Here is a 24,558-nt window from a genome sequence, read left to right on the forward strand (position 1 = left end):
TTTGCTAGAGCATGACTTCATTTTATTATAAGAGTACAGCACTTCAGTGATACTGCAACAGGAGGCACATTCACAATGATGGCAGTGAGTTGGGCAGCTCTGGCTCAGGAGAACAGATTATTTATTAAATATCAGCAGTTTTATTCATGGCTGCTCCAGTCTGCATGTAGAGGTATCCTTGCTCGTGATGACAGCATAATTCAAATTGTATTGTGTCAATACAACATTGTGAATGTTTAACTGAGTAGCAGATGGCACCTTGTATGGTGGCCTTGGCCAACGGTGTATGAATGTGCGTGTGAAGGGTGAATGTGAGACGTAGTGTGAAAGCTCACTGAGTGAATGGAGGACTAGAAAGGGACTATACAAATGCAAATCCATTCACCATGATGTTGGCAGTGAGACCAAATGATGGGTAATGTAGTTTTCTCTTTAACAGGAGAATATTGATTAAAGCCCTCTCATTGGCAAACCTCGTCCCTGACATGTCCTCAAGCAACTCAGTTTTTACGCCTCCAGGGCTCAAAGCGACCAAGAGCTCTGAGAGCCAAAAGGATTCCTCACCAGCAGGAGGGTACAGAACATCTGGTGACAACATTCCTCCAATACACGTGCACAACATGTTGCCACAGTGTTCTGCTCATTATTTGTGCATGTTGTCACTGACAATCATAAAGATGCTGCAGAATCCTTTCAGAAAACAAGTCCGGTGACACATGACAATAAGAATGCTACAGAGACAGTGACAAAAACCTTTTAACAGATTGCACTGCCACACAAATAATAGCACTCAGGCAATGGACACTAATGACCTGCAGTCAGTCTGATCTAATGATGGGGCAATTGGTTTCTATTGGTGAAAGGAAATAATGGCTTGTACTTATTGTGTGAGTACAAATGTGAGGTATGTGTACGTCACTGCTTTTTACTCCACTGCAGTTTTAGATAGATAGATAGATAGATAGATCATTTTATTTATTTAATCAAATTTTTCTCTACTGAGCATTTTCATTACTAAGGTACCTTTCTTTCCTGATTATTCTGATATACTTTTACTTTAGTATCATTTTCAGTGTATGGATGCATACATTTGTAACAGAGTATTTTTGCAGTTTTGTGTTAGTATTGTTACATAAATAAAGGATCTGAATACTTCATCCACCACTACTTACCTTGGTGCAGTGAAAATAAATGGGTTACCTTCCTTGTGTGTGTGTGTGTGTGTGTGTGCATATGTGAAATTTTCAGGTTGTCAGCCCTTTGGTATGCTACTCCTTCAATGTGAAAAATCCCTCTGTTGACCAGCAGATCATGTACATGCCATGTCTGACATGCACCAGGTTTGAATCTGGCTAATATTTGTTCAGTATTATCAATTATAACCTAGATGGAAAAAAAATATTGTGACACTTGTGTAAGTGAGGATTCATCTAAATGGGTCAAGTTAATCTCAAGTGGCTCCCTGCAAACTCCCTTTTAATTTAATGTTCTCTTTTGATTGTAATAATGCTCTGATTTTGTTTAAAGTGGATTTAAAAATACATATTGTACATGATGTGTACTTGCACACAAGCAAAAAGTCAAAACAGTTGTGAGAATATGACTTTATTCTACACGAGTTGTCTGTAGTTGGTTACAGCCTGAACAATATTTTACAAACACAGTCAGTGTGTGATTTTACAACAGCTATTCACCACACAGAACATTTATAGACGTGATAGATTTGTTTCACAATCTTTATATACATTTATGTTACAACAGTTTTTGATTTGTTTTGATTTTTGGAGGCAGGCACAAATTGCATTTCATGATTTAAACAACGTGTTTATATCTTCATGAAAACACAATTGTTCTTGCCTTCGCTCCATGTGATAGCTTACTCTTTGGAAAATAGTGTATATATCATCATGTAAGATCTCTGAGCTTAACTCAAGGGATTGTAGTATAATATTGTTGAATATTTTTGTGAATTTTGCAGTTTTCCATTTTGGAGGACCCATTTGTAAGAGGGTGTTTTGGGGTCGTCCGTCAGAAAATTTTGAGCACCAAACACTGAATTTGTTGCATTCTAGTGATTTTCTGCCCCAGTTTGTTCATTTTCTGCATCAGTTCATGGTGTAAATTAATTTTGTTAGAAATAAAAGTACAACAAATCAACAGGTTCTATTGCAGGGGGACATGTCCCCTTTGTCCCACCTCAAATCTACTATGCAGCTGCAGTTGTATTGTGGGTTCTTATGTTCCTCTTCATCCTCAACAGCATGATTTTCAATCCATGAATCTGTCTGAAAAGTGTTCTTGAAGGCAGCAGCTTCTAGGCTCATTAAATGAAATATTTTTTTATGTATCATCAAAGCTGTCACAGTCATAACATGATCAGTTCTGTACAGAGTTCATACACTGATTCTTCTCTTTCCCAAAAAGCACTGGCCCTACAGTCCAACAAAGCACCACCTGCGTCTGTCATCCGTCAACATCTGATAAAATCTGGAGCGCAGCTCTGCCTCATGCTCACCCATGTCAGGATTTCTTTTAACGCTTCCATGGCATACCATATTTTCACATGTTACAGTACGTCTTATCTCCATGTCTCCTGTTCAGAACAAACAGTCGTTCACATGCACAGAGCGCTCACAGGTTGCTGCGCCAGGCGCACCCACAGCCTTTTCACGTTTCCACATTGTGAGGCGTTGCCCTCATTTGGACTCAGAGACATTTTTGAAGCTCATGTACAAAGTGCTGACCAGCGTTGCCTCTTCGTGGATTGAATCCTTCCCGTCAGACAGCCGACGGCACAGGAGCGTCACCAGCCTCTTGGGAAACTGGCCGCTGAACAGGAGGTAGATGCAGGGATTTGCGCAGCTGTTCAGACTGGCCAGCAACATCAGGATGGTGAAGGTCGCAGCTGGAAAGACAGGAGAAGAGCAAAGCGTCATGTGTTTGCATAGGTGTAGATTGCAGGGGCACAGGGACACATCCCCATCAATATTTGGAACATTTGTGTCCCTCAAATAAGAATATGAAAGCATGAACGTACGTGATTTTTCTGACAATAACAAAGACATTTCCACTATAAAGTGATGCAGATAAGGCACAGGTGGGTGCGTAAAAACTAATTTATTCTAACAAGAACAAGGAGAAATCAACACAAATAAACAACTTAGCAAACAAACAATAAAAATAATGTTAAAATGTTCAAACAAAACCTACGCCCTTGTGTGTTTGCAAAGAAGTGTCCTTTGCCACCTCTGACTATCATCTGGCTTTGTGCGTAAATGCGCACTTCTCAGGGCTTTATGTACTTACTGATGACGTATTTAGAAAGGAAATCCAAATTAGATGCACAATAATAAAAATAGTTATAAGCATCAGTCAAAAATACTGAACTACTTACTTTCTTTTGGCGCGTTTGTGTCCCAGGCGGACCAAAGCTGGACAGTGAAGAAGGGCGCCCAGCAGACGATATACGCCAACACGATAACCACCGTCATCTTCAGCGTCTTCACCCTGGCTTTGGACATCCCGGCCACACCGCTGGCTCTGGATGGCACAGGGAGACCATCGTTGCTCTGCTGTTTGGTCTTTTGGTACAGGTTGATCTGGATGGCTCGGCAGATGCGCATTTGACAAAAAGCAACCACAATGACGGGTAAAACAAAAATGACCAGAGTGGTCCAGGTGACGTAGGTCTGCAGCCCCCACGGTTGGATAAAGTTGGCCCAGCAGTCAAACACACCTGGCGCCACCTCAACCTGTGAGAAAATAAAAATCTGTGGCAAGCTGCCCAGCAGAGAAATCCCCCACGCCACGCACACGGGGATGTTGAGCCTTGTGCTCGTCCGCTGGAACTTCACCATCGGGTTGCAGACAGCTTGGTACCTGTCCACTGTCATCACCACGATCATGTATGTGGATGAGAACATGCCGAGAACTTGGAGGTACTTCACCAGGCGGCACACCAGGTCCGGTCCCACGAATCTGTCTGTGATGTCCCACATGAGCTGCGGACACACCTGGAAGAAGGCGACCACCAGATCCGCCAGGCACAGGTGGAAGACGAAGACGCGCATCCTGGACATCTGTTTGCGCTGTCTCCAGAGGACGAGCAGCAGGGAGGTGTTGAGGATGGCGGCGCTGATGAAGATGGCACTGAGCAGCGCGATCTCCAGCTTGGCCAGACTCTCATCCCTCGACACATCCTCCGCATCCACCAAAGAGTTACTGTCGTTAACACACATTGTGTTTGGGTCAACTGGCCGAGAAACAGGCTGTTGGGGAATAAAAGAACAGATAGTGCAGTTGAATCGTATTTTTTTCCAACAACAAATTATTCTGAAAAATTTTGCAGTGTCTCTCACATAATAACTGTGAATTTTACCACTTTTTATTCTAAAGAAAAGTTTAGTTTGCTAATACAGTAGCCAGCAAGGTGTGTAAAAGCAAGTATTTCTACCTACCTTTTTAGATGTTTTTCAAATATTGCCGGGGGTGAATTGGTGCTGCTGTGGAGATCAGGTTGGGAATAATCTCCTGGGAGGAGGAGGTCTTACACAGCTGTGCCCTTGTGTTTTATGTGAGGATGAAACTGGGTGGAGCTCAGACTCATACAGCACTGTGATTACCAGGCAAATAAGTCTTATTATTCTTTACAGGTGGAAAAAAATAATGATATTAAAGCCTGTAATTGTGCACATTGTGTTTGTGCTCATAAGAGTTCTTATAGAGGTGACTGAAAGCTCCAGAACAGCTAATTAATAGACGCTGAGGTGATTCCATATACCGTTACTTATAGCCACGTTTGCTTGATACAGTTAAATACAATAAGAATATAATCACTTGTCCTATCAGTGGTGAACATAAAAAGAACAGAGGTGTTATCAGCAAAAGATACAAATGTAAAAGTACTCAATGAGTCAGTGGTTTATTCTTACACATTGTATTAGTATATTGGGTTAATATTAGGGATGCATACATGTGTAAGCAGCATTTTAATGTTGTAGCTGAAAGAGGTGGAGACATTTTAAACACTTTATGTACTGTTGAGATTAATCTTATTTTCATTCATATTTAAAAATCCAAATCATATGTACAATCATTGACTGTAGAGAAGTAAATGGAGTGACAATGCAGTATATGCAGGACTGGAAGAAGTGTTTATACTCTTTAAGAAGTACATACAGCCTGAAAATACTTCATTGCAAGTAAAAGTCCTGAATTCAAAGTGTGGCTGAAGTAAAAGCACAAAAGTGTCAGCATTAAAATATGCTCAACGCATCAAAAGAAAAAGTACTCATCATGCAGAATGGGTCACAGTGTTTTATTATGATAGAAAATTATATTATTCGGTTTTTATGACCAACAAACACAAGAGTATTTTAATGTTGTTGGTCACAATGTATCAGTCACTGAAACTCTTTGCACACAAAGGTTTATTTCCAAAACTCAAATTGCAGTTAAACAAAGAGGAGAGCAAACACACATGGGTTTGAATCTGCAAGAAACAAATACAAGATTAGAACTTCAGTCAAATTAAATGTCCATCTTAATAAGGATAAATAATGCTCTAAATTAAACTAGTAACATATAAACTAAAGATAAATAAACTGCTTACCAGCACTGCTACCCAATGTGACGATGAAGAAAGAATAAGTGAGATGGTGTTCAGGGTTTAAATAGGACTGAGAAGATAAACTCAGTGAGGTTAATGAGTGAATAAAAAGTAAAAGGAACTAATTGGTACTGAGGAGAGGCAAGGAAAGGAAGTGATGTAAAAGAAGTGAGGTAAGTGAGGAAAAGAGGTGTCAAGATAAAGAAAATAGGAATCTTTACTACAGTTGTAGTTGGTCAATGTGGAGTCAGTTTTAGATTCATATACTGTAGTGTAAGATTTAATCTTTAATCAGGTAAAGGTGTTATACTGCATAAGTTGATCAAGAGTAAAGGTTATATAACCATGTTTTATGTATAACTTCCTATAAAACTGTTTGTTATGCATCTATGTGTGATAAAACACTGTAATACAAGTTCATGTATTCATAACACAATGTTATGTATTCACATTGAAGAGCACACATATACCACACCATGTACTGTTTCAAAAATAACACACACACACACACACACACTAACGTTTGCATTGCATGACACACACTCTAAAGTTCACATTGTATGAAAGCACAGGGGACAGTATAAAGAAAGTCCCCAAGTTTCATATGTTTTTAAAAAATAAAGTGAAACCAGCTTCGAATCTAATGGCGGGAGAATTTGGGGAGATTTCCAGGCCCGGAGATTACACCATTTACACCACAAACTTTAGTCTTGCTCCGGAGCCTGACTCAATGAGTTGTATGTGTTGAAGCTTGTGAACACATTAAACTCGACTGCACCTGATTCTACTCGACTCCAGTGTTTCTCTAAGTGTCAGCCTACTGAACCTAAGATACTAAATCAACTCAGAGGACAATCTGCAGGAGAAGTAGGAGTCGAGGTCGGGAGCCATCTGGTCCACTTCCAGGCACCGATTTTCGCTTCTACAATACCTATACAAGTATACAACTTTATATATAAAAAAATAACTACCAAAAGCTGTCAAGTGACTGTTGAAGAGTGAAGAGTTCAAAATTTGTCTCTCAAATGTAGTGGAGTGGAATCAGAGAGTTGCATAAAATAGAAATACTCAAAGTAAAAGTGTGTCCAAATTGTATTTAAGTAGACCTACAGTAGGCTACTTTGTTACAATCCTCCACTGAGTATATGCTTCTGAAATATGGACTACTGGAGTAAAAGTATTAAGTAGCAAAAAATGGAAAAACTCCAATAGAGTACAGCTACCTTACATCATACAACACTTAATTAATTGTGGGCTACTAGTAATTCACACCGCTGTCATCCAGTGATAGTAAGTGTCTCGCTGCAAAGGAACCTGCTCTTTGTTTGTTTGTCAAGAGCTTATATATTATTATATATTTATTTTGTAATATATCTATATTAATAAACCGTTGTAATTACTTTTCTTGCTTCTCAGTCTGTCAGTCAAAACAGGATAACATAAAACACGTCCTCTGTGGGCCCGAGGTGTCGTCATCCCTCTCGACCAATCACAGCGCAGAATAGTTTAACGTCCCAGGACCTTTAACCGGAAGTAAGAATGTAAACAAAATAGTTGGCGACTGAGAAGTGACAGCAGATGATCTTCCCGCGGCACTCTGACTTTAATACTTACTCGTAGTCCTTTTTATAACGATATAATATAATTAGACAGACTAAGTGAAGCACTGATAATTGATTCTACGATGTTCGCGTGTCGACAGCAGGCAACTTAACATTAATATCTCGCTAGCTTGCTGTTAGCTAGCGTTAGCTAAACGGCTAATCCCAGTGCGCTAACAGTAATTAGCTTGCAGCACCAATGCCTCAGGAGGGAGAGCAGCCTCTTCCTCTGGTTCGCTCCCTCAACAGTCGAATACCCATTAAAGCTGTGTTTCGTAACCTCAGTCCCCGTGTCGTGCGACCACTATGGATAGATTACCGTGGGGAACCCCGAGCATACGTGGATTTACAGCCAGGAACGGGACGACATATCGACACTTTCGTCGGTAAGACAGCTTTGCCAGTGTTACAGGAAGCTCGTGCATGATGTGTTGAGCGAGCGTCCCTGCTTTGTGTCACGTTTACAGTGGTGGAAGAAGTACTCAGATCATTTCCTTCACTCTTAAACTGAGTAACTAAAGTTGTCAAATAAATGTAGTGGAGTAAAAACTAAGTGTTCTCTCTGAACTGAGTAGCACTAACTTAGGAAAAGTACAAGTACCTAAAAAAATGTACTTAAATGGGAACACCACCTAAATCAAGAATTCCAGTATGATAACATATTTGAATGACCTAACATGAGCTACTCTCTCTCAAAGCCAGCAACCAGAGAAGGAAGTCTTGTGATGTCACGGGGTATAGGTCTGGAGCTGCTCCATAGACAATTAATGGGAGACTGATTTTGTGGATCCACAGAATGTCTGTTTTCTTTTTGACACAAGTTTTATTCTACCCTAGTGTTCTCAGTTGTGACACAGAAAATGTATCCATATACTCAGAACATTCCCCTGGCTGCTGTCAGTGTCATCTATAACTTGTTCCCCAAGTCATTATTGGTGGAGCAGCTCGAGACCTTATACCCTATGACATCACAAATTAGAGTTTAAGCACTCTAGTTTTAGCATTTGGAAGAGTTATTCATGTTCACTAATATTTTTGGACTGTCCTAGACCATAGGAATGAGATTTATGAATTTTGAAACGGCTTTAGGCCCCCGATCACACAGAAAACTTTTTGCAGGTTGCAAAAGGCGAGTTGCACCGTGACCTCACTGCCTTTTTTTGGAAAATTTAATGTCACGAGTAAAAAAATATGTTTATATTGTTGCCAGGTCAGCATCCCATCACGTCTCTACCCTAACCTTCCCGTGTAATCAGTCTACTATTTTTGTTTGTTTGTTTTTTTCACAGTAATTAGTAGCTAGTTACTAATGATGGCCATTTCCAGGCATATTTTGGGATGACTAGTGGGCAGTTTGACAACCTGCTGTCTATTGTCAGGCTGGATTGCTCTAGGTATCCAGCAACTGCTACCACTAGTTTGCCCTGTACAGGCGCCCCTAGCAGTTGGGGGTTTGGTGCCTTGCTCAAGGGCACCTTGGCAGTGCCCAGTAGGAGCTACTAGTCCACACTCCATATTATACGAAAAAAAGAGTTGACGTTAGGCGTTTTTCTGCTCTGAGTTGAAGTTTTTTCAATTCAAGGAATTCAGAGTGCTGCTGCAAAAACACCAGGCGCCTAGAGTGTGGAAACTTGAGGCATGTCACAACGCATAAGCCAGGAACAAAAAGCTTAATTTTCATTAAAAGCAGTTACAAAAAGGCACCTTCAGCTGCTAAAACACTTTCTATGTGATCAGGGCTTTAGCTCCCCTTTAAGTACAGTTCTTGAGTAAATATATTTTGTTACTTTCCTCTGTTGCACAATTCCCATAAGGAGAAGACATCCAGTAACATCCAGATGCAGCGTGCTGTTGGTATCAGCTAAAAAGCAAAAGCAGCAGACACGAAAAAGTTTCTTGCTAAGATGAACAACAGAGACAGCAGAGGAGCAGCTACTCAGACTTCCATCCAGGATGCTGTGACGGCAGCCACTGTGATTTCACTGAGACATAGGGACATCTTCTGATTGTGTCACAGCTGTAAACCTTACACTCAAATAAAACTCAATTGAATGGTGCATCTCCAATAAAAGCATTATGAACCACAAAGTTGGTCACCATTTAGAGTCAGTGGACCAACCAACAGGAAGTGATGACATTTAGTTCAAGGCTTGCTGTGATTTGCAGTTTAGTTGCCTGTGCAACAATGGTATCACTTTATTTTAGATAATGTTTTTGATTTGTGGTGTTCCCAGGTCACCCATGGATGTTCAGAGATGCAGAGACTGATGAGCCTCTGAAGGTGAACAGCAAAGAACTGTTTCTTCCTAAACCAGTAGAGGGTGAAAATGCCACATTTGCTGATGTCACTCTACCAGGTGAGATTATCTACGACTTAAAATATTAGCCATTGTCATCATATGTAATTCATTATTACTCACAGACATACAATCAAGAGTTCATTCATTATGCACCGTGTAAGAAGCCCATTTCACTGTTGACTGTGTTCTGAGCACGCTTAGCCTGACAGTAAATTCTAGTTGGTAAAAAGTCAATAAAGCAGGGTTTATAGGTCTCTTTTACGCATTCTTCTACCACACTGCAGAAAAAGTGTGGGTGAATGACATTTGGCTTGTGGTGCTCAAAGCTTTGCAAAGTTACATTTGAAAAAACAAACCAAAAAACCCTTCAGAAGTCTTTTTCAGAGACATGCAGCGATTACAGCGATAATCTACAGATCTTGCTGCGAGAGGTTTTCACTGAGAGTCCCTGTGCAGTGATTTTCTAGTTTAATAAAGCTTTTAATGCCAAAGAACATTGATTGACCGGTGTTTTAATTCAGGGACTACATTATTAATAATTTTATATTCAGTTAAATATTTTTTTAACATCAGAAATATTTGTAAATGCAGCAGTAAGACAGATCTATATTTACACTGGCATCAATTTGTTGTAATTTGAGAAAGCAAAGACTGTCTCATCTCAACAGTTTCTCCACATGTGAAAACACTTGTTTGGTTTACAGTTTACAGCCTCAAGGATCGCGCTCTCCAAGTCATTCGGCGTCTGGTTCGAGCAGAAGACTACAGGAGACTGGAAATAGCACGGTGTCTCCATGAGGAGCTGGAAGATCAGCCCAGTGTAACGAAAGATCTCCGACGCATGAACCAGCGAGTGGAGCAGCATCTGCTGGAGAGGATCCAAAGCCAGGAGGAATGAGGCGCGTAACTGGATGGACAATGGTCGCGTATGGGCGGCAATATGGTATTGCACACTATTAGAAAGCAAAGAAGCCAGAATTCATGCAATATGAGATAAAACATTGGAGTCACTTCTGTGATGAATCAACAGCTGTTGTAAAGACTTTGCTGCAGAAGAGTTTGATCTTCTGCCTTTATATTCACTCTCTGGCTTTGGCAAAGGTCTTCCTCAGTAGAAAAATATGTGGTGGCAGCATCTTCATTCAAATAGCATTGTTTGTCCTCTAAAATGGTATTTAAAGATTTTAATATTTAATCCTAAAAGGCCACTAGAGAAATGGGGACATTTTAGCCTGTGATGTCTATCTGATTATGCTACTTTATGCTTTATTTTGCCATGTAGCCAAGTTCTGTCATAAAAAAGCACACTTTGATTATTTTTTCAAGACAGAATTTACAGTTTAAGAATGTTTTGTCAAGCATACAGTGTTAAAGCTGATCTTATGTCCTAAATTTCACAATTTATAAAGGACACTAAATAAAATGTGTATAGTTACATTAGAAAGAAAGAGAGACACTGTATACGTTGTTAATATTGTTATCGGGAGTTCCTGAGATAAGGCGATCTTAACTATCCAGTTTACTGCACATCTCTGTTATACTATCTGTTAAACTCAACAGTTTAACCAAGACTAATCTTCATAAACAGATATCTGCATATGTGCGCAGAGTTTGTAGGCAGTAGGACAAGATCTTGCTGTCAGAAGCGTTGTGGTTTCTGTTTGTAGTGCAGGTAGTATTGACCAATCACATTTGAGCGGCTTTGGTTGCATGCAGGTAAACTGTTTGTGTGGAAAACAAAAGAGGCAGAACACATTGGCTGCAATTTTGGAATCCATCGACAATCGTCTGATGACGATAGTGATCATATGCAAATGTCTGTTTATAGACATTAGCCGAAATGTTGTCTGGACCCGTCTAAAGTTCCTAACCCAACTATAAACAATGATCAGATGCTGTTGAGAGAAGATTTCCTCAAGGGCTTTCTGTCAGAAGGGGATTTCTTGTGTAATGTTCAGAGAAAAATCATGGTTGGGGTTAAATTAATAGATTGCTGCCAGAAACTTTAGGCGGACTGCCTCCATGTGCTGACCAGCGCACAGCAGAGGAAGTCTTAGCCTGGATATCTGCTGACTACACCGGGATCCCCAAAATATTGGCTCTTGCTCCATTGGTCAATTTTTTTCTCAAAGGAAGGCGAAGTCATGACCTGACTTAGTCTCCCTCTGGCTAGTACTTATTGCTTTTGTTGGTTAGGTTTAAACATGAGGGGTGACATTGGTTTGGGTGAGGGTAAGATTATCAGGATAAGCCAGTCAGAGGCAGAGTAAGAGGGGCGGGTAACGCCTTTGGCATCCTGAGATAACAGCCGATTGTTCTGAGATTGAACCAAGACTGAAGTGTTCAGCAATCATCAGAAAGCTTTTGCTTTGAAACTTCAAATCTGGACAAAGACAGAGTGATTATGGGTATATTTTCCAAGTTGGCCTATTCTGGTAAATTAATGGGCAGAGTCTCTTCTAAAATGTCTTGCAGCTGATCTCTTACAGAGAAAACAAAATGATTAACATTGTCTTAACATTTTTTAAGACCAGGCTGTGAAACACTGTGACTGAAGAGTTAATACTTTTGTTTTGCCTACTTTGTAATTCTGTCATAATGTTTTGAATTCATACATCGCTACTGTATCAACTGTCATTGTTTATTTGTGTGATACATAAATAAAATATATATTTCGTACTGATTGAAAGTTACTATTTCAGTTAATTCCTCAGCAATTGATTATGAACTATTAATTTATAAACACGAGGTCACAAATACAGAAATCATAAATTGAGAACTCATTATTCAGAGCATACAGGGGTGAATATTGAAAAGCTGTAAAAATTTGCTGCTGTTTATTTTGCAAGTCTGACGAAATTACAAAACCACTTATTTTGCGTGTTGAATACAAAGTACATATCCAATAGTTTCTTTTTGACAACATACAAGACACTATTAATTACAATTGTACAGTTTACAAGTGTATTTAATGAATGGGACTGCTGATTTATGATGTAGGAATATTCAGTGCTGTCAAGCATGAACTGATTTTAAAGGAACAGTTCACTCCAAAATCAAAAATACATATTTTTCCTCTTACCTGTAGTGCTGTTTATCAGTCTAGATTGTTTTGGTGTGAGTTGCAGAGTGTTGGAGATATCAGCTATAGAGATGTCTGCCTTTCCTCCAATATAATGGAACTAGATGGCACTCAGCTTGTGCTGCTCAAAGCGCCAAAAAATACATTTGAAAAACTCAACAGCAATGTCTCTTTCCAGAAATCATGACCCAGTCACACAAGATAATCCACAGACCTTGTTGTGAGCAGTTTCATGTAGGAACTTTTCTTTCTATGGAACTGCATCCACCAACTGTATCACCACACAGAAGGAAGTGATGGACGAGAGACTCGTGAAAGCCCAAGATATAAACAATGGCTTCCTCCTTGGCTGAGCTGTGACGTTAGCTAGCTCAGTGGTGCTAGGTGAGCTGGCAGTAGATGCATGCTTCTTTCTGCACGGTGATTCAGTTGACGGGGTAGTTCGATAAAGGAAATAGTTCGACATGAAACTGCTCACAACGAGGTCTGTGGATTATCTTGAGTAACCGGGTCATGATTTCTGGAAAGAGACGTTGTTGAGTTTATCAGATGTTTTTTATTTATTTATTTTTATTTTTATGTATGTATTTATTTGTTTTTTACACTTTGAGCACCACAGGCCAAGTGCCATCTAGTTCCATTATAATCGAGAGAAGGCAGACATCTCTACAGCCACTATTTCCAACACTTGGCAACTCACACCAAAACAATTCAGACTGATAAATAGCACTACAGACAAGAGGGAAATTATGTATTTCTTATTTTGAGGTTAAGTGTTCCTTTAATGAAATGTCATTATTCTTAATTATGTCAGTGGTGGAAAAAGGTTTCACCTGCAATATATCAAGTCTGGTAAGAGCTGAATAACTTCACACAACTGACACTTGTTTAACCTGACTGTATAAACTCACAGACTCACACAAGGATGTCCAGTCCAAGTCACATGTCAGAATCTGAAATTATAACCTGCTCCAGTTTAGCACAGCGGGGGTACTGTTGCCAAACATGTTGCTAAGCAACAAAGTAACACAACCCATCTTTGTGTGTGTGTGAGTGGCGGTGAGCTGGCCGCGGTAAGATCAGGAACATGCAGGCAGGGGAAAAGAAAAAAACATGGGACTCGAGCCGTTTCAGGAGAGAGAAGTAAGTACCTTAATCACTGTCGAGAGCTCTTTCTGTGTCTCTCACACATGTGCAGTATTTGTTTTGCAGCAGTGTTGTGCGTGACGTCACTTTGTTAGATAGCGGGAATAGATGGTAACTAATATTCATCATCCTTCAATTTTCTTCACCAGCATGACATTTTGGCCGAGGATTCACCCAGTCGTGTTCCCACATCTCCAGACAGACCACTGGAGCAAAATGAAAACAATGGTAAGAACAACAGAAACAAAACACCCTCTACAAACAGAATGATTAAAAACAAAAGCATACATCTACTTTGTATTCTTGTGATACTATGCACGGTTATTCCCATCTAGGTTCCAGTTTATTTTGCATCAGTCCCAGCTGCCTTGTTGAAGGACACAGGTTTGTAAAAATGACCATGGAAAGTAATAAGGAGAGCACTTTGCACAGTACAGAAGGAGCAGAGACTCCTTGTGTATTTTACAAAGGAAAATGTGCCTAATTTGGCTTTATTACATGTCCTAGTGTGTGAATCACATGAAGGCGCCCTGAATACTGCAGCCTGTTACCTCGTCTTACACTGGAAGAAACTGCAGTTAATGATCCTGTTCCCTCCATGGTGCAAGCATACAGTAGGTCTCACATTAATGACAGCTGTTTTAAGGAACAGTGTGCAAGATTTAAAGAGATTTAGTGGCATCCAGCAGCGAGGATTGCAGATTGCATCCCGCTGAACCTTCTCCGGGTTACAGTTCCATTAGTATTCGTTGTTGAGAAGGTTTTTACTGGGAGCTGAATTATCTGCAGAGGTCTCTTCCTCTCTTAAACAAATGGGCCGGTGGATTTAAACTGGTAAAAATACAGAATAAAGCAGTTTCACATTAAAAATCAGTGTTTTTCCGATGCTGTTTGGCATGCCAGAGATGGCTGCTAGCCCAGCACCTGTTAATCTGTGCTCACCTTTTTTCTCTGATAACTTAAGATCCAGATGTTCAGAGAGGCAGAGGTCTCCTCCTCTCCAAAACAAATGGACCCAGTGATTTAAACTATCATAAACACTGAATAAAGTAGCTTCAGGTTAAACAATCTGTGTTTTTCCGACACTGCTCATCACAAAAGGGCTACTAACTATGATGGCCGACTTGAAAACTCCAATGGCCCAACTGACATGGTGGTGCAACATGGCGATCTCTGTGAATGAGGATCTGCTTCATATGTGGATATAAATGGTTCATCCTATATGAAAACACAATTCTAATTTTCAGGTGATTGTACATGAAAGAAAACATATTACATTATATTCCATTTCTGCCAATATATCCCCTAAATCCTACACACTGGACCTTTAAATATCGTTCTTTTTATTAATTGCTTCCCTGATGTTTCACTTTTAAATATCTTTTTTTTCTGTAGGTGTGCATCAAAACACACCAAAGACGTCACCTCAAAACATGCCCCAGTTCAGGAATGAGTTCAATGACCGTGCCAGGAGGGGCTTCTGCTACTGGGTCATTGAAAAGAAGGCCCCAGCATGTGAGCACTGATCCAAATGTCACCTATACATGAAGTATCAGCTTGGTGTGACATTTACATGCACATGCAACATCCCTATAAATCTTTCTTTACTAATCCCGCTGTTCAGACTTCCCACTGCTCACACCTTTACAGTTTTTATTCAAAGACAACCAAGTAGCTTTTATTGTCTTTGGTGAATGTTTGTGTGCAGCAGGTCAAACTTTTATGTTTTATGTTGGTATATTATATTAAAGTGGATTGAGTGAACCGATAATCAATATTATCTGTATTTCATAGACGGAATGTAAACACTTCTAAATGCTTGACACAAGCAGCATTTCTAAGAAGGGAAAGTAGGTATTTTGTATTTTAGAATAACTAAACGGATGAATGATTTTTTTTATTAATGTGTCCAGCTAACAGTTATTCCCAGCCTACATGGGCTTATAGGACACCAGAAAAACAAAACAAGCCAGGACCAGAGTCAAACATGCATATTTAGAAGGAAGAAAATGGAGCAAAGCAACATCACACATAATTGTACCCAGCCCATGTCTCCTTGAATTGCTGGAATAGGAGCAAATCTACGAACCCCCAGAAAACATTGTACAGCTCTATTCTGTAAAGTTTAAGCAGGTTTAGATTCTTTTAAGCCCCATAACCCGGCAGCATGATTCAGTATAGGGAGACACATGCATCATAGAGTTGAGTATATGTAAAATAATTGATCCTAAAGCTCTCTCAGCAGACAAGTGAACAAGAAGCCCAAACGAGACCTCATAAGTCATACATTCATCAAGACAGAAACCTGAATATTTATATGAGCTAACATACTGATGTCAGTTTACATTACTGATGCATCTCCATTCCTCCCTAACAGGTAAAGGATACGGCATTGGTGCCTACAAGACGTCTCTGGGATTACCCAAAGTCTAACAAAACGTGTTACTGTTTAGGAGTTTCGTAACTGTAACTGTAACTGTAACTGTAACTGTTATAATTGGTTGAACTCACTTCCAACTATATGATTTCACTCAGAAGATATAGTTAATCCTCTATCATCTTACCAGAGTGTGTCCACACTTTTAAAGCTGTTAAGATGCCCTATTCACCTGAAGAATTATTTGCCTTTCAGTGGAAATGCTGTTAATTTGAAGTATTAAACTTGGGTATAAAAAAACTGCTGTGACTGGAATAATGTGCTTCAGGTAGTGTGTTTAATTACTTCACCTGAATATTGTTTGTTAAATTAAAAAAAAACAAAAAAAAAAACAACTATGCGAGCATCTTAAAATAAAGTGCAGGTTTTGGCACAGGGGCATGATGATCACTGTTTTAATACAATTTGTGCATATCTATTAAGGAAATTTAAATGTACTGAGCCAAGGCCATAGCCATGGAGTCAACACTGGGGGGACCAAATCTGACGTCAGGTCTAGGGGTCTCTCTCCAGAAAAGATTTCACAATTTAAAAACAAATTTCCTACTCTATTATAGTATTTATCATAAGCAAGTAGGCTAGAGCTATATAGCATATGCAATAAATGAAAGCTACTGCTGTCTATATAAGCTACACATGCAGCGCAACATAAACGACTGACACTTTACTCAGACTTCACATGGGGTGCTATCTGACATAGCTATATAATGTTGTAAAGGCATTAATGTTAGTTAAATATGCCTGTGAGCTGTTGTACTGTTGTACTGGGGCACGGCGAACTGCAGTACACTGTCAGACTAATAATGATAATAATGGCAACTTGTTACATTTATTTATTTTTTATTATATTTTTGTCAATACATTGGGATGAGGTAGGGAGGAGGGTGAGTTGAGGCATGTTTAGCAGCATATAATTACTACTTTGTGTTGAGTACACCTCTTTTGTTGGCTATAGCCTACTATCACTGTTCAGCATTAAATACTTTATTACTTACCTTTAAAAGCAGGCTTAAAATCTTATATTCTCTGCTGCCTTCTAAAGGTTGTGTTAATCATTTTTATCTTGTCTTAATGTCTTTAGTTTGATTTTTTTATAATCAGGATTGTCTCAAAATCTGTATGGGCTACACAATACATTTTAATTTATTCACTATTTGAATTATTTTTTTTCTGTTGAAGGTTAAATGTATGAAAAACACTGAATAATTGAACATTATTCTGAGCACCTAAACTTCCCAGCAGAGACACCCACCTGTTGTCATGGTGCTTCCCGCTCATTGGTCAAATCTCACTGATCTCGCGAGATGTACGCAAATGCGGTCGCTTGTTCTCGTTAAACGTTATGGCCGACAAACGGCGCCAAACACAACTGTAACACCATCTAGCGGTTCATTTAAACACAAACTTTTTAATTCAATCCAATATGTCAATGAAACGTTGTCACATTTTGTTTTTGCTCACAAAAGTCGGCAAGAAAACGTGTAACGTTAAGCTACCGAGTGGCGGATAAAGTGACATCTTATTTTGACTTCCTGCTCTGTCCCTGCCATTTCTACTTTGCCAAGCCTGAGAAGGTAATTTACCTAGCAACTCTTCAACTTAACGTTAACCTCATTAAATGAATTTAGCTAGCAGTGTAGCTAACTGCCTATATGTGTGATAAAGAAGTGTAAGATCATAACAAAAATGGCAGTGGCTTTTGTGCGCATTTGAGCCGCAGTTTGAATTCAGCGAGTGAAAACAGTTAGCTAACTGTTAATGCTAGTTAGCTAACTGTTGGCTAAAGTGAGTGTGCTAGCTAACTCGAAGTTTTGGCGTCTTCTCTACCGCGGTCAGGTTTGACTATAATATAAAGCTGCACAATAACCAAATCACTTTTGTTACTGTTAAACTGGAATAAAGTTCGGCAAAAACATTAGCACCTAAAATTCATCTGACACAGCTACAGGTTTATGTTAGCTAACTTGTTAGCTATGTCATAAATGTAGTGGTTGTAATGTGTGGCACAGCCAGATCATTTAAAGGGAAGTTTTAGGAGTTTAAGTATTGGCATTTCACGAGTTTATAAAAAAGTTTTTAAAACTTATTTTAAAATGTGTATTTTATTGGTTTTGTTTGTTTTTGTTGTTTAAAATCATGGTGTAACAAACTCTGGTACAGTGGGTGGCGGCATGCACCTCTGAAGGTGGTAACGTTAATAGATCGAAGACCTATGAAGAAGAATGGCTGCTGCTACGCATGGCACAGTGTTGAGGGTTTCCTGTAGTACATACATGTATATACTAAACTTGCCTTGTGTACATAGTGTGGCAATCACAGAACAAAGGAGATAAAACACAAAATATACAAGTAGTCATTAAAAGGGAAAGCTTTCATTTTAAAAAATTGTTTTAAGCAATTATGTGTTAGCCAGCCTAATCCCCTCAAGCAGAGAATTCCAGAGCTTCGGGGCCCTGATGGCAAAAGCCCAGTTGCCTTTAGTTACCAGACTTGATCTAGGGATGACTAATGAGGGTAGGCTTGAGGATCTCATGTCACAACTAGGATCATAGGTAGTCAGAAGCTCAGCTATATAACTGGGGGCAAAACCCTGTTGAGCTTTAAAAGTTATTAAAAGAATCCTAAAACCAATTCAGAAGAAAACTGGCAACCAGTGGGGGAGGTGAGAATTAGAGTGATATGTGACCTAGGATTTCTCCCAGTAAAAATACAAGCTGCAGCATTCTGTACTGGCTGCTGTAGTACTTTATTTGAAGTGGAGGTAGGCCACCCTGGCCAGATTATCTTGCTTGGGGCAAGGATAAGCATGATCTTTTAGTCATATTATGTATATCTGGAAACTATAATTTGACACAAGGCTCCTCTTCAAGGCAGGGTCTCAAGAACAGGTTATAACAAAAAATCAAGGCAGCTGATATTGTGCTATAGTGATGTATTTTACCAGACAAAGCCGTCCCTAGCGCAGTCACTTGCTTTGCCGAGGTGGTAGCCCAGCCTTGAGGCCTCCTCACCTGAAACAAAAACCACCTCTCCCAATATCCTAAAAAACTGATACACCCTCATGAATATAATAATGACATTAACTTTATTTGAATAGCACTTTTATAGACATAGTGAAAAAATGCTTTATTAAAGGACATGAGAGATGATAATAAAAGTATATGGTAAAAATGAAAACCAGATAAATAAAATAATAAAAAATAATCCCAGTCAGTTAAAGCCAGTTTTACGATGTCTGTTTTTAGCAGATTTTTACAAGAAAATATTTAATTCAAGAATTAGAAAAATAACTTACAGGGAGAAATGTATTTTTCACACAGCATGCTACATGGTTTATTTAATGAGCATGGCCATTGTTAAATTGATCACAAGATATTGGCATATCTTCTTATTGTAGGAAAAATGAATACTCTTGTTTTTACTTGACTTTTCGAACAGTGATGCCTTCATGTTTTCACTTTGTTGCCCGCATGATGTACTAGATGGTCACTCAAACAGATCATTCCTTCTCTAACTGTGCATTGGATTAGAAATCTCCGACATGGACAGCAACAGAAAGAAGTTGGCGTTTAAGTGGATACGAACTGCAGCTACCCCACCTGCACATCCTCAGGAGAGAGATGCTGGGTCAGGCACATCCTCTCGCTGGAATATGTCGCCATATGAAGATTCAGATTCTGTGCCTCTCAGTGACTCTCCAGGACCTGACGGTCTTGGAGCACTGAGTCTGGACACTCCCAAGAGAAAAGCAGTGGAACTCGGTGAAAGCATGCCCTCTTCAGGCAAACGTAAGCTGAGGAAGCTTTCCAGGAGAAATAATGAACATTTCAAGACTTCAGAAGTAAGTCTTTACTATAAGTCTTGCTCTACCCATCTTTTAATGGTCTAAATATAATGTTCCTTTTTTAAATGAAAGTTAGAGTCTCAAATGTGCTATTTCATTCATTATGTTAAGTTCTTGTTAAAAAAAAAATGCTGATTTATTTGTCTGTTTGCACCATAACTATCAGGAGAAACATATGGACGAATCACCCAGACAGCTGGAATCTACAGAGAGCCAGCAAGTGTCCTCACCTTCACCTCAAACTTTCGGCATGAAAAAAAAAGAGAGGACACCTGAAGAGGTATCAAAGGCTATCTGCAGGAGGGCACTGATCGCAGCCATTGGCAGCACAAGCACTACAGATATCCACAGGACTAGCCTGTCTTTGTCTTCACCAGTGAGGACTGAAGCACCTAGTCCAGTGGCACTTGACAGAGCGGTCACAAATTTCAAATGTTCCTCAATCAAACCTGAGAATAAATCTGATGATAACAGCACTGCCCAGGAAGGACAGTGGGACAACAGCACGGTCCAGGAAGGACAGTGGGACAACCGCACTGTCCAGGAGGAACAGTGGGACAACAGCACAATCCAGGAGGAACAGTGGGACAACAGCACAGTCCAGGAGGAACAGTGGGACAACAGCACAGTCCAGGAGGAACGGTGGGACAACAGCACAGTCCAGGAGAGTCCAGGAGGAACGGTGGGACAACAGCACAGTCCAGGAGGAACGGTGGGACAACAGCACGGTCCAGGAGGAACGGTGGGACAACAGCACGGTCCAGGAAGGACAGTGGGACAACAGCATGGTCCAGGAAGGACAGTGGGACAACCGCACTGTCCAGGAGGAACAGTGGGACAACAGCACAGTCCAGGAGGAACGGTGGGACAACAGCACAGTCCAGGAGGAACGGTGGGACAACAGCACGGTCCAAGAGGAACGGTGGGACAACAGCACTGCCCGGGAAGAACACTGGGACAACAGCACTATCCGGGAAGACCAGCAGTCCTCCCTCCAGATGTTTGAGGACACTGAAGGCCAAGTTGAGGTCTCGAGGCTCAAAACAGACAGAAGAGTAAGTTAACTAACCCCCAAAAAGCTTATCTTTTCTTGAAGGCTTGTTTACTTATATATAATTTCAAATGTTTTAGTTGACGAGTTACAATTTTAGTAGAAATCGTAATTTCTGTATTTCATTTTCACTGGGGAAAAAAAATACAAAAAATGATGATGTGATTTTTTTTTTAATTGTGCAGCCCTAATTGAGACCATAAAATAATCATCAAGCCACTGAGTATCAAAAGCTACTGGGAGATGTTATTTTTATATTTTTTTACTATATGTTTATCTTTTTTTTTCAGTGTGTTGTGCTAAAAGGAGAAGATTCGCCCAAGAGTTTTATAGCTCCAGACCCCGTGTTTGTAGAAACAACCTCTCAAGACAAGTTATTTGCTACAGAAAATGGACCAGAAGCCGAGGACTGTGACTTTTCTTTCCCTGAACTGGAGTATATCCCAGAGTCTCCGTCTTGTTTCATGACTCCTCAGAGTGGCTCTTTTGACAGCCAACAATGGAGGAGTCCTTCAGTGAGTACGCAGGGAGCTACAACTTCCTCTTCTACCTTTTTATACACTACTGAAACCACTGGGTCTGTCCAGGCAGCTGCTGAGGACCTGGAGGTGTCTTTCTCACTGCCACAGAGGACAGTTTTTGTCTCAGCCAAGCAACCCCACCCATCAAACACGGCCCCTTCAAAGGCATCCAGGGCTGAGACTGGAAGTTTCCGCTCGCCCAACATTAGGGCGCATTTAACGGATCCCTTTGCTCTGCCACTACACTCAAACAGAAAAGCATTGAACCCTCACATAAACTCCAGAACATCACGCAGGCGGTCAGATGTTGTCTCCTCCACGCGTCACCCCTCCCACCCCTTTACTCACGGTGGCACTCCTAAAAGAAGATTATCCCAGGGGGCAGAGCCTATGTGGACCAGTTATCCCAAACAGGACAGTCAGGTTGGCTTCATAGACTCCCACTGCCACATAGACATGCTCTATGGCAAGCTTGGCTTCTGCGGGACGTTCAAAAGCTTTCAAAGGAAGTACCAAAGCAGCTTCCCTCCAGAGTTCAGAGGCTGTATCGCCAGCTTTTGCAACCCGAGGCTCATGATGACGGAGGCCCTGTGGGAAGGTTTGCTGGCTGAAGACATGGTGTGGGGGGCATTTGGCTGCCACCCCCACTTTGCCAAGTACTACACAAGTGTCCATGAACGCAATATACTGATGGCCATGCAGCATCCAAAAGCTGTGGCATTTGGCGAGATTGGCCTGGACTACTCCCACAAAAACTCCACTGACACCCCCAAGCAAAAAGAGGTACGGTCTACGTCGATGTGTCAGCTGAAACTTTGTAGGCCAGTAACTGTTTATCTTAAACTAGAGAGGCCTTTATCGTTAAATATATCATGTGGAGTGGAGTGATACTATTGTAAAATAATAATGTATGGTGTGGTCTGCATTTTTTTCCCTGCTTGAAGGTGTTGGAGCGTCAGCTGCGTTTGGCTGTGGGCATGAAGAAGCCTCTGGTGATCCACTGTAGGGATGCAGATGATGACCTGCTAGAAATCATGAAGAAGTGTGTCCCAAGGGATTACAAAATTCACAGGTGTGATCCTATGAATGATTATTCTCATTTTACATCACTATGAAATATTAACACGAGGAAATGTTACCTCCCTTCTGACTGGTTTATAATCCTTAAGATACTTATGAAATCAAACCCATTTTTGATGCTGTTTATGGTTGGTGTTTTTCTGCAGTAGCTATCTAATATATTCAGATTCAGTAATTATCTTTCTGTATAGTAGTTTTCATTGTTGGTGGAAGAGTTCACTGTTCCTTCACTTAATTCAGATTGCCTATTTATGCATGAGGGATTGACAGAATCAATATCAGCCTATGTGCATGCTATATTTAGAATATTTTCACAGCTTTACCTTGCCGTCAGACAGCCCCTTCCGACAGGGAACTGAAGCTGTTATATATGGTCTCTTTAAAGCCACCAGACTCCTTTTGACAAAAACAATAATTTTTCCCCGGAGAACACAAGATTGATGGTCTTCAGCTGCCTCGATCGGTTAATTTGTTTGTGTTGTGTTCTGCAAGGTGAAATGTTTTTGTCAAAAGAGGCTGGTGGGTATGAAGAGAGGTTATATGGATGTACACCTTCAGTTAGAGTATGTTTGGCTGCTGCCCTTGTCCCCAGCAGTAAATTGAATACTTTTGCCTGCTTCTCAAACTGGGGGCATGATTTACTGTGGATAAAACACTGACTATGGATAAGTACCTCATACAACCCCACATCAAAAAATCCAAAATATCCCTTTCAACTGCCGAAATATGGGAGGCTATTACACACTGAAGCAGTTTCACAGAAAACAAAATGTCTCTGTGGTTAGCGCTGACCACGATCGTTCAGTCATCAAAAAAATAATATTTGTCAGTGGATTATTTTATGTTTTCTCATTGTGGCCAAATCAACTAATCTAAAAATACTGAAGAATATAACTTTAAGGAGTTTCAAAGAGTTAATTGCATTTAATCTGTGTGTATTCTTTCTTTATACGCATATGGTTTCCAGGCACTGTTTCACAAACAGTTATCCAGTGATTGAGCCCTTCCTGACAGAGTTCCCCAACTTGTATGTGGGTTTCACAGCCCTCATCACCTACCACAAGGCCACCGAGGCCCGAGATGCTGTCCGCCGCATCCCTCTCGATCGCATCGTGTTGGAGACAGATGCACCATATTTTCTGCCAAGACAGGTACGTTAAAATTGAGGCCTAAGAACACTAGCACTGCTCTAATCTCATGAATGACTGACTGACTTTAAGTATAACAAATTACACAGCTAAGTGTATTGTAATTACAGTTGATACATGCTCATGATAAGTGTGTCTCACTCAGGTGAAGAAAGATGTCTGCCAGTTTTCACACCCTGGAATGGGCATCCACACGCTGCGTGAGCTGAGCCTGCTGAAGGGGAAAGACATGGCCACAGTGCTCACCGCCGTCCGAAACAACACCAGTCAACTCTACGGTATATGATCTTCAGAGATGGGGGTAAAAGTCGCAAAAAAAAAAAAAAAAAGAGGTGACAGAATCAAAGGTTTTGGAGCTGGTTTGTGACTTTAACATTTTATGTGGCTTTTTGTTTTAGATTTATCAGTCCTCCATGTAGAGCTGTAGGAATATGGAGGAGTGGTCTTGTTTTATCTGAAAGACTCAGAAATAAAAGGCAAAATAAAGCAATGACCGAAAGTAAAATGTCCCGTCTGATAGAGATACTCTGTATTATTGATTATCTGATCATATTTCACTTCATTGTTCATCAAAGAAATTAATTCCTGAGCATTTTTGGTTTTAAGTTCTTGTTGTTTTTGTTGTGTTGACATAATTTGACATCCCTTGTTTGTTATAATTTGTTTGGATGTCCGTCTTGTCCAGCCGCTGTGGAATTTAGTTTGGTTTAAGACAGTGGAGATGTATTAAAAATCTTTAA

At 40.2% G+C, this 24,558-nt stretch overlaps 3 protein-coding genes across 3 annotated transcripts; 2 read left to right on the plus strand and 1 right to left on the minus strand.

Moving 5' to 3' along the window:
• Positions 1–1,772: 1,772 nt before the first annotated feature.
• LOC126386051 (arg8-vasotocin receptor-like) lies at positions 1,773–4,527 on the minus strand. The gene is made up of 3 exons (XM_050038148.1): positions 4,458–4,527; positions 3,395–4,268; positions 1,773–2,905 (listed from the first exon to the last, which is right to left on the minus strand). The coding sequence occupies exons 2-3, from the start codon at positions 4,236–4,238 to the stop codon at positions 2,697–2,699; spliced, it is 1,053 nt and encodes a 350-aa protein (XP_049894105.1). The 5' UTR covers positions 4,239–4,268; positions 4,458–4,527; the 3' UTR covers positions 1,773–2,696.
• A 2,604-nt stretch (positions 4,528–7,131) lies between these two features.
• vhl (von Hippel-Lindau tumor suppressor) lies at positions 7,132–12,192 on the plus strand. The gene is made up of 3 exons (XM_050038736.1): positions 7,132–7,595; positions 9,444–9,566; positions 10,214–12,192. Exons 1-3 carry the CDS (start codon positions 7,409–7,411, stop codon positions 10,405–10,407), a joined length of 504 nt encoding a protein of 167 aa, XP_049894693.1. The 5' UTR covers positions 7,132–7,408; the 3' UTR covers positions 10,408–12,192.
• A 5,418-nt stretch (positions 12,193–17,610) lies between these two features.
• On the plus strand, positions 17,611–24,494 carry tatdn2 (TatD DNase domain containing 2). The gene is made up of 8 exons (XM_050038526.1): positions 17,611–17,748; positions 19,705–20,015; positions 20,185–20,526; positions 21,005–21,073; positions 21,360–22,373; positions 22,535–22,662; positions 23,638–23,821; positions 23,964–24,494. The coding sequence occupies exons 2-8, from the start codon at positions 19,716–19,718 to the stop codon at positions 24,102–24,104; spliced, it is 2,178 nt and encodes a 725-aa protein (XP_049894483.1). The 5' UTR covers positions 17,611–17,748; positions 19,705–19,715; the 3' UTR covers positions 24,105–24,494.
• The last annotated feature ends 64 nt before the right edge of the window (positions 24,495–24,558 follow it).

The sequence above is a fragment of the Epinephelus moara genome, chromosome 24 (genome assembly GCF_006386435.1).
Source record: "Epinephelus moara isolate mb chromosome 24, YSFRI_EMoa_1.0, whole genome shotgun sequence".
NCBI lineage: Eukaryota > Metazoa > Chordata > Actinopteri > Perciformes > Serranidae > Epinephelus > Epinephelus moara.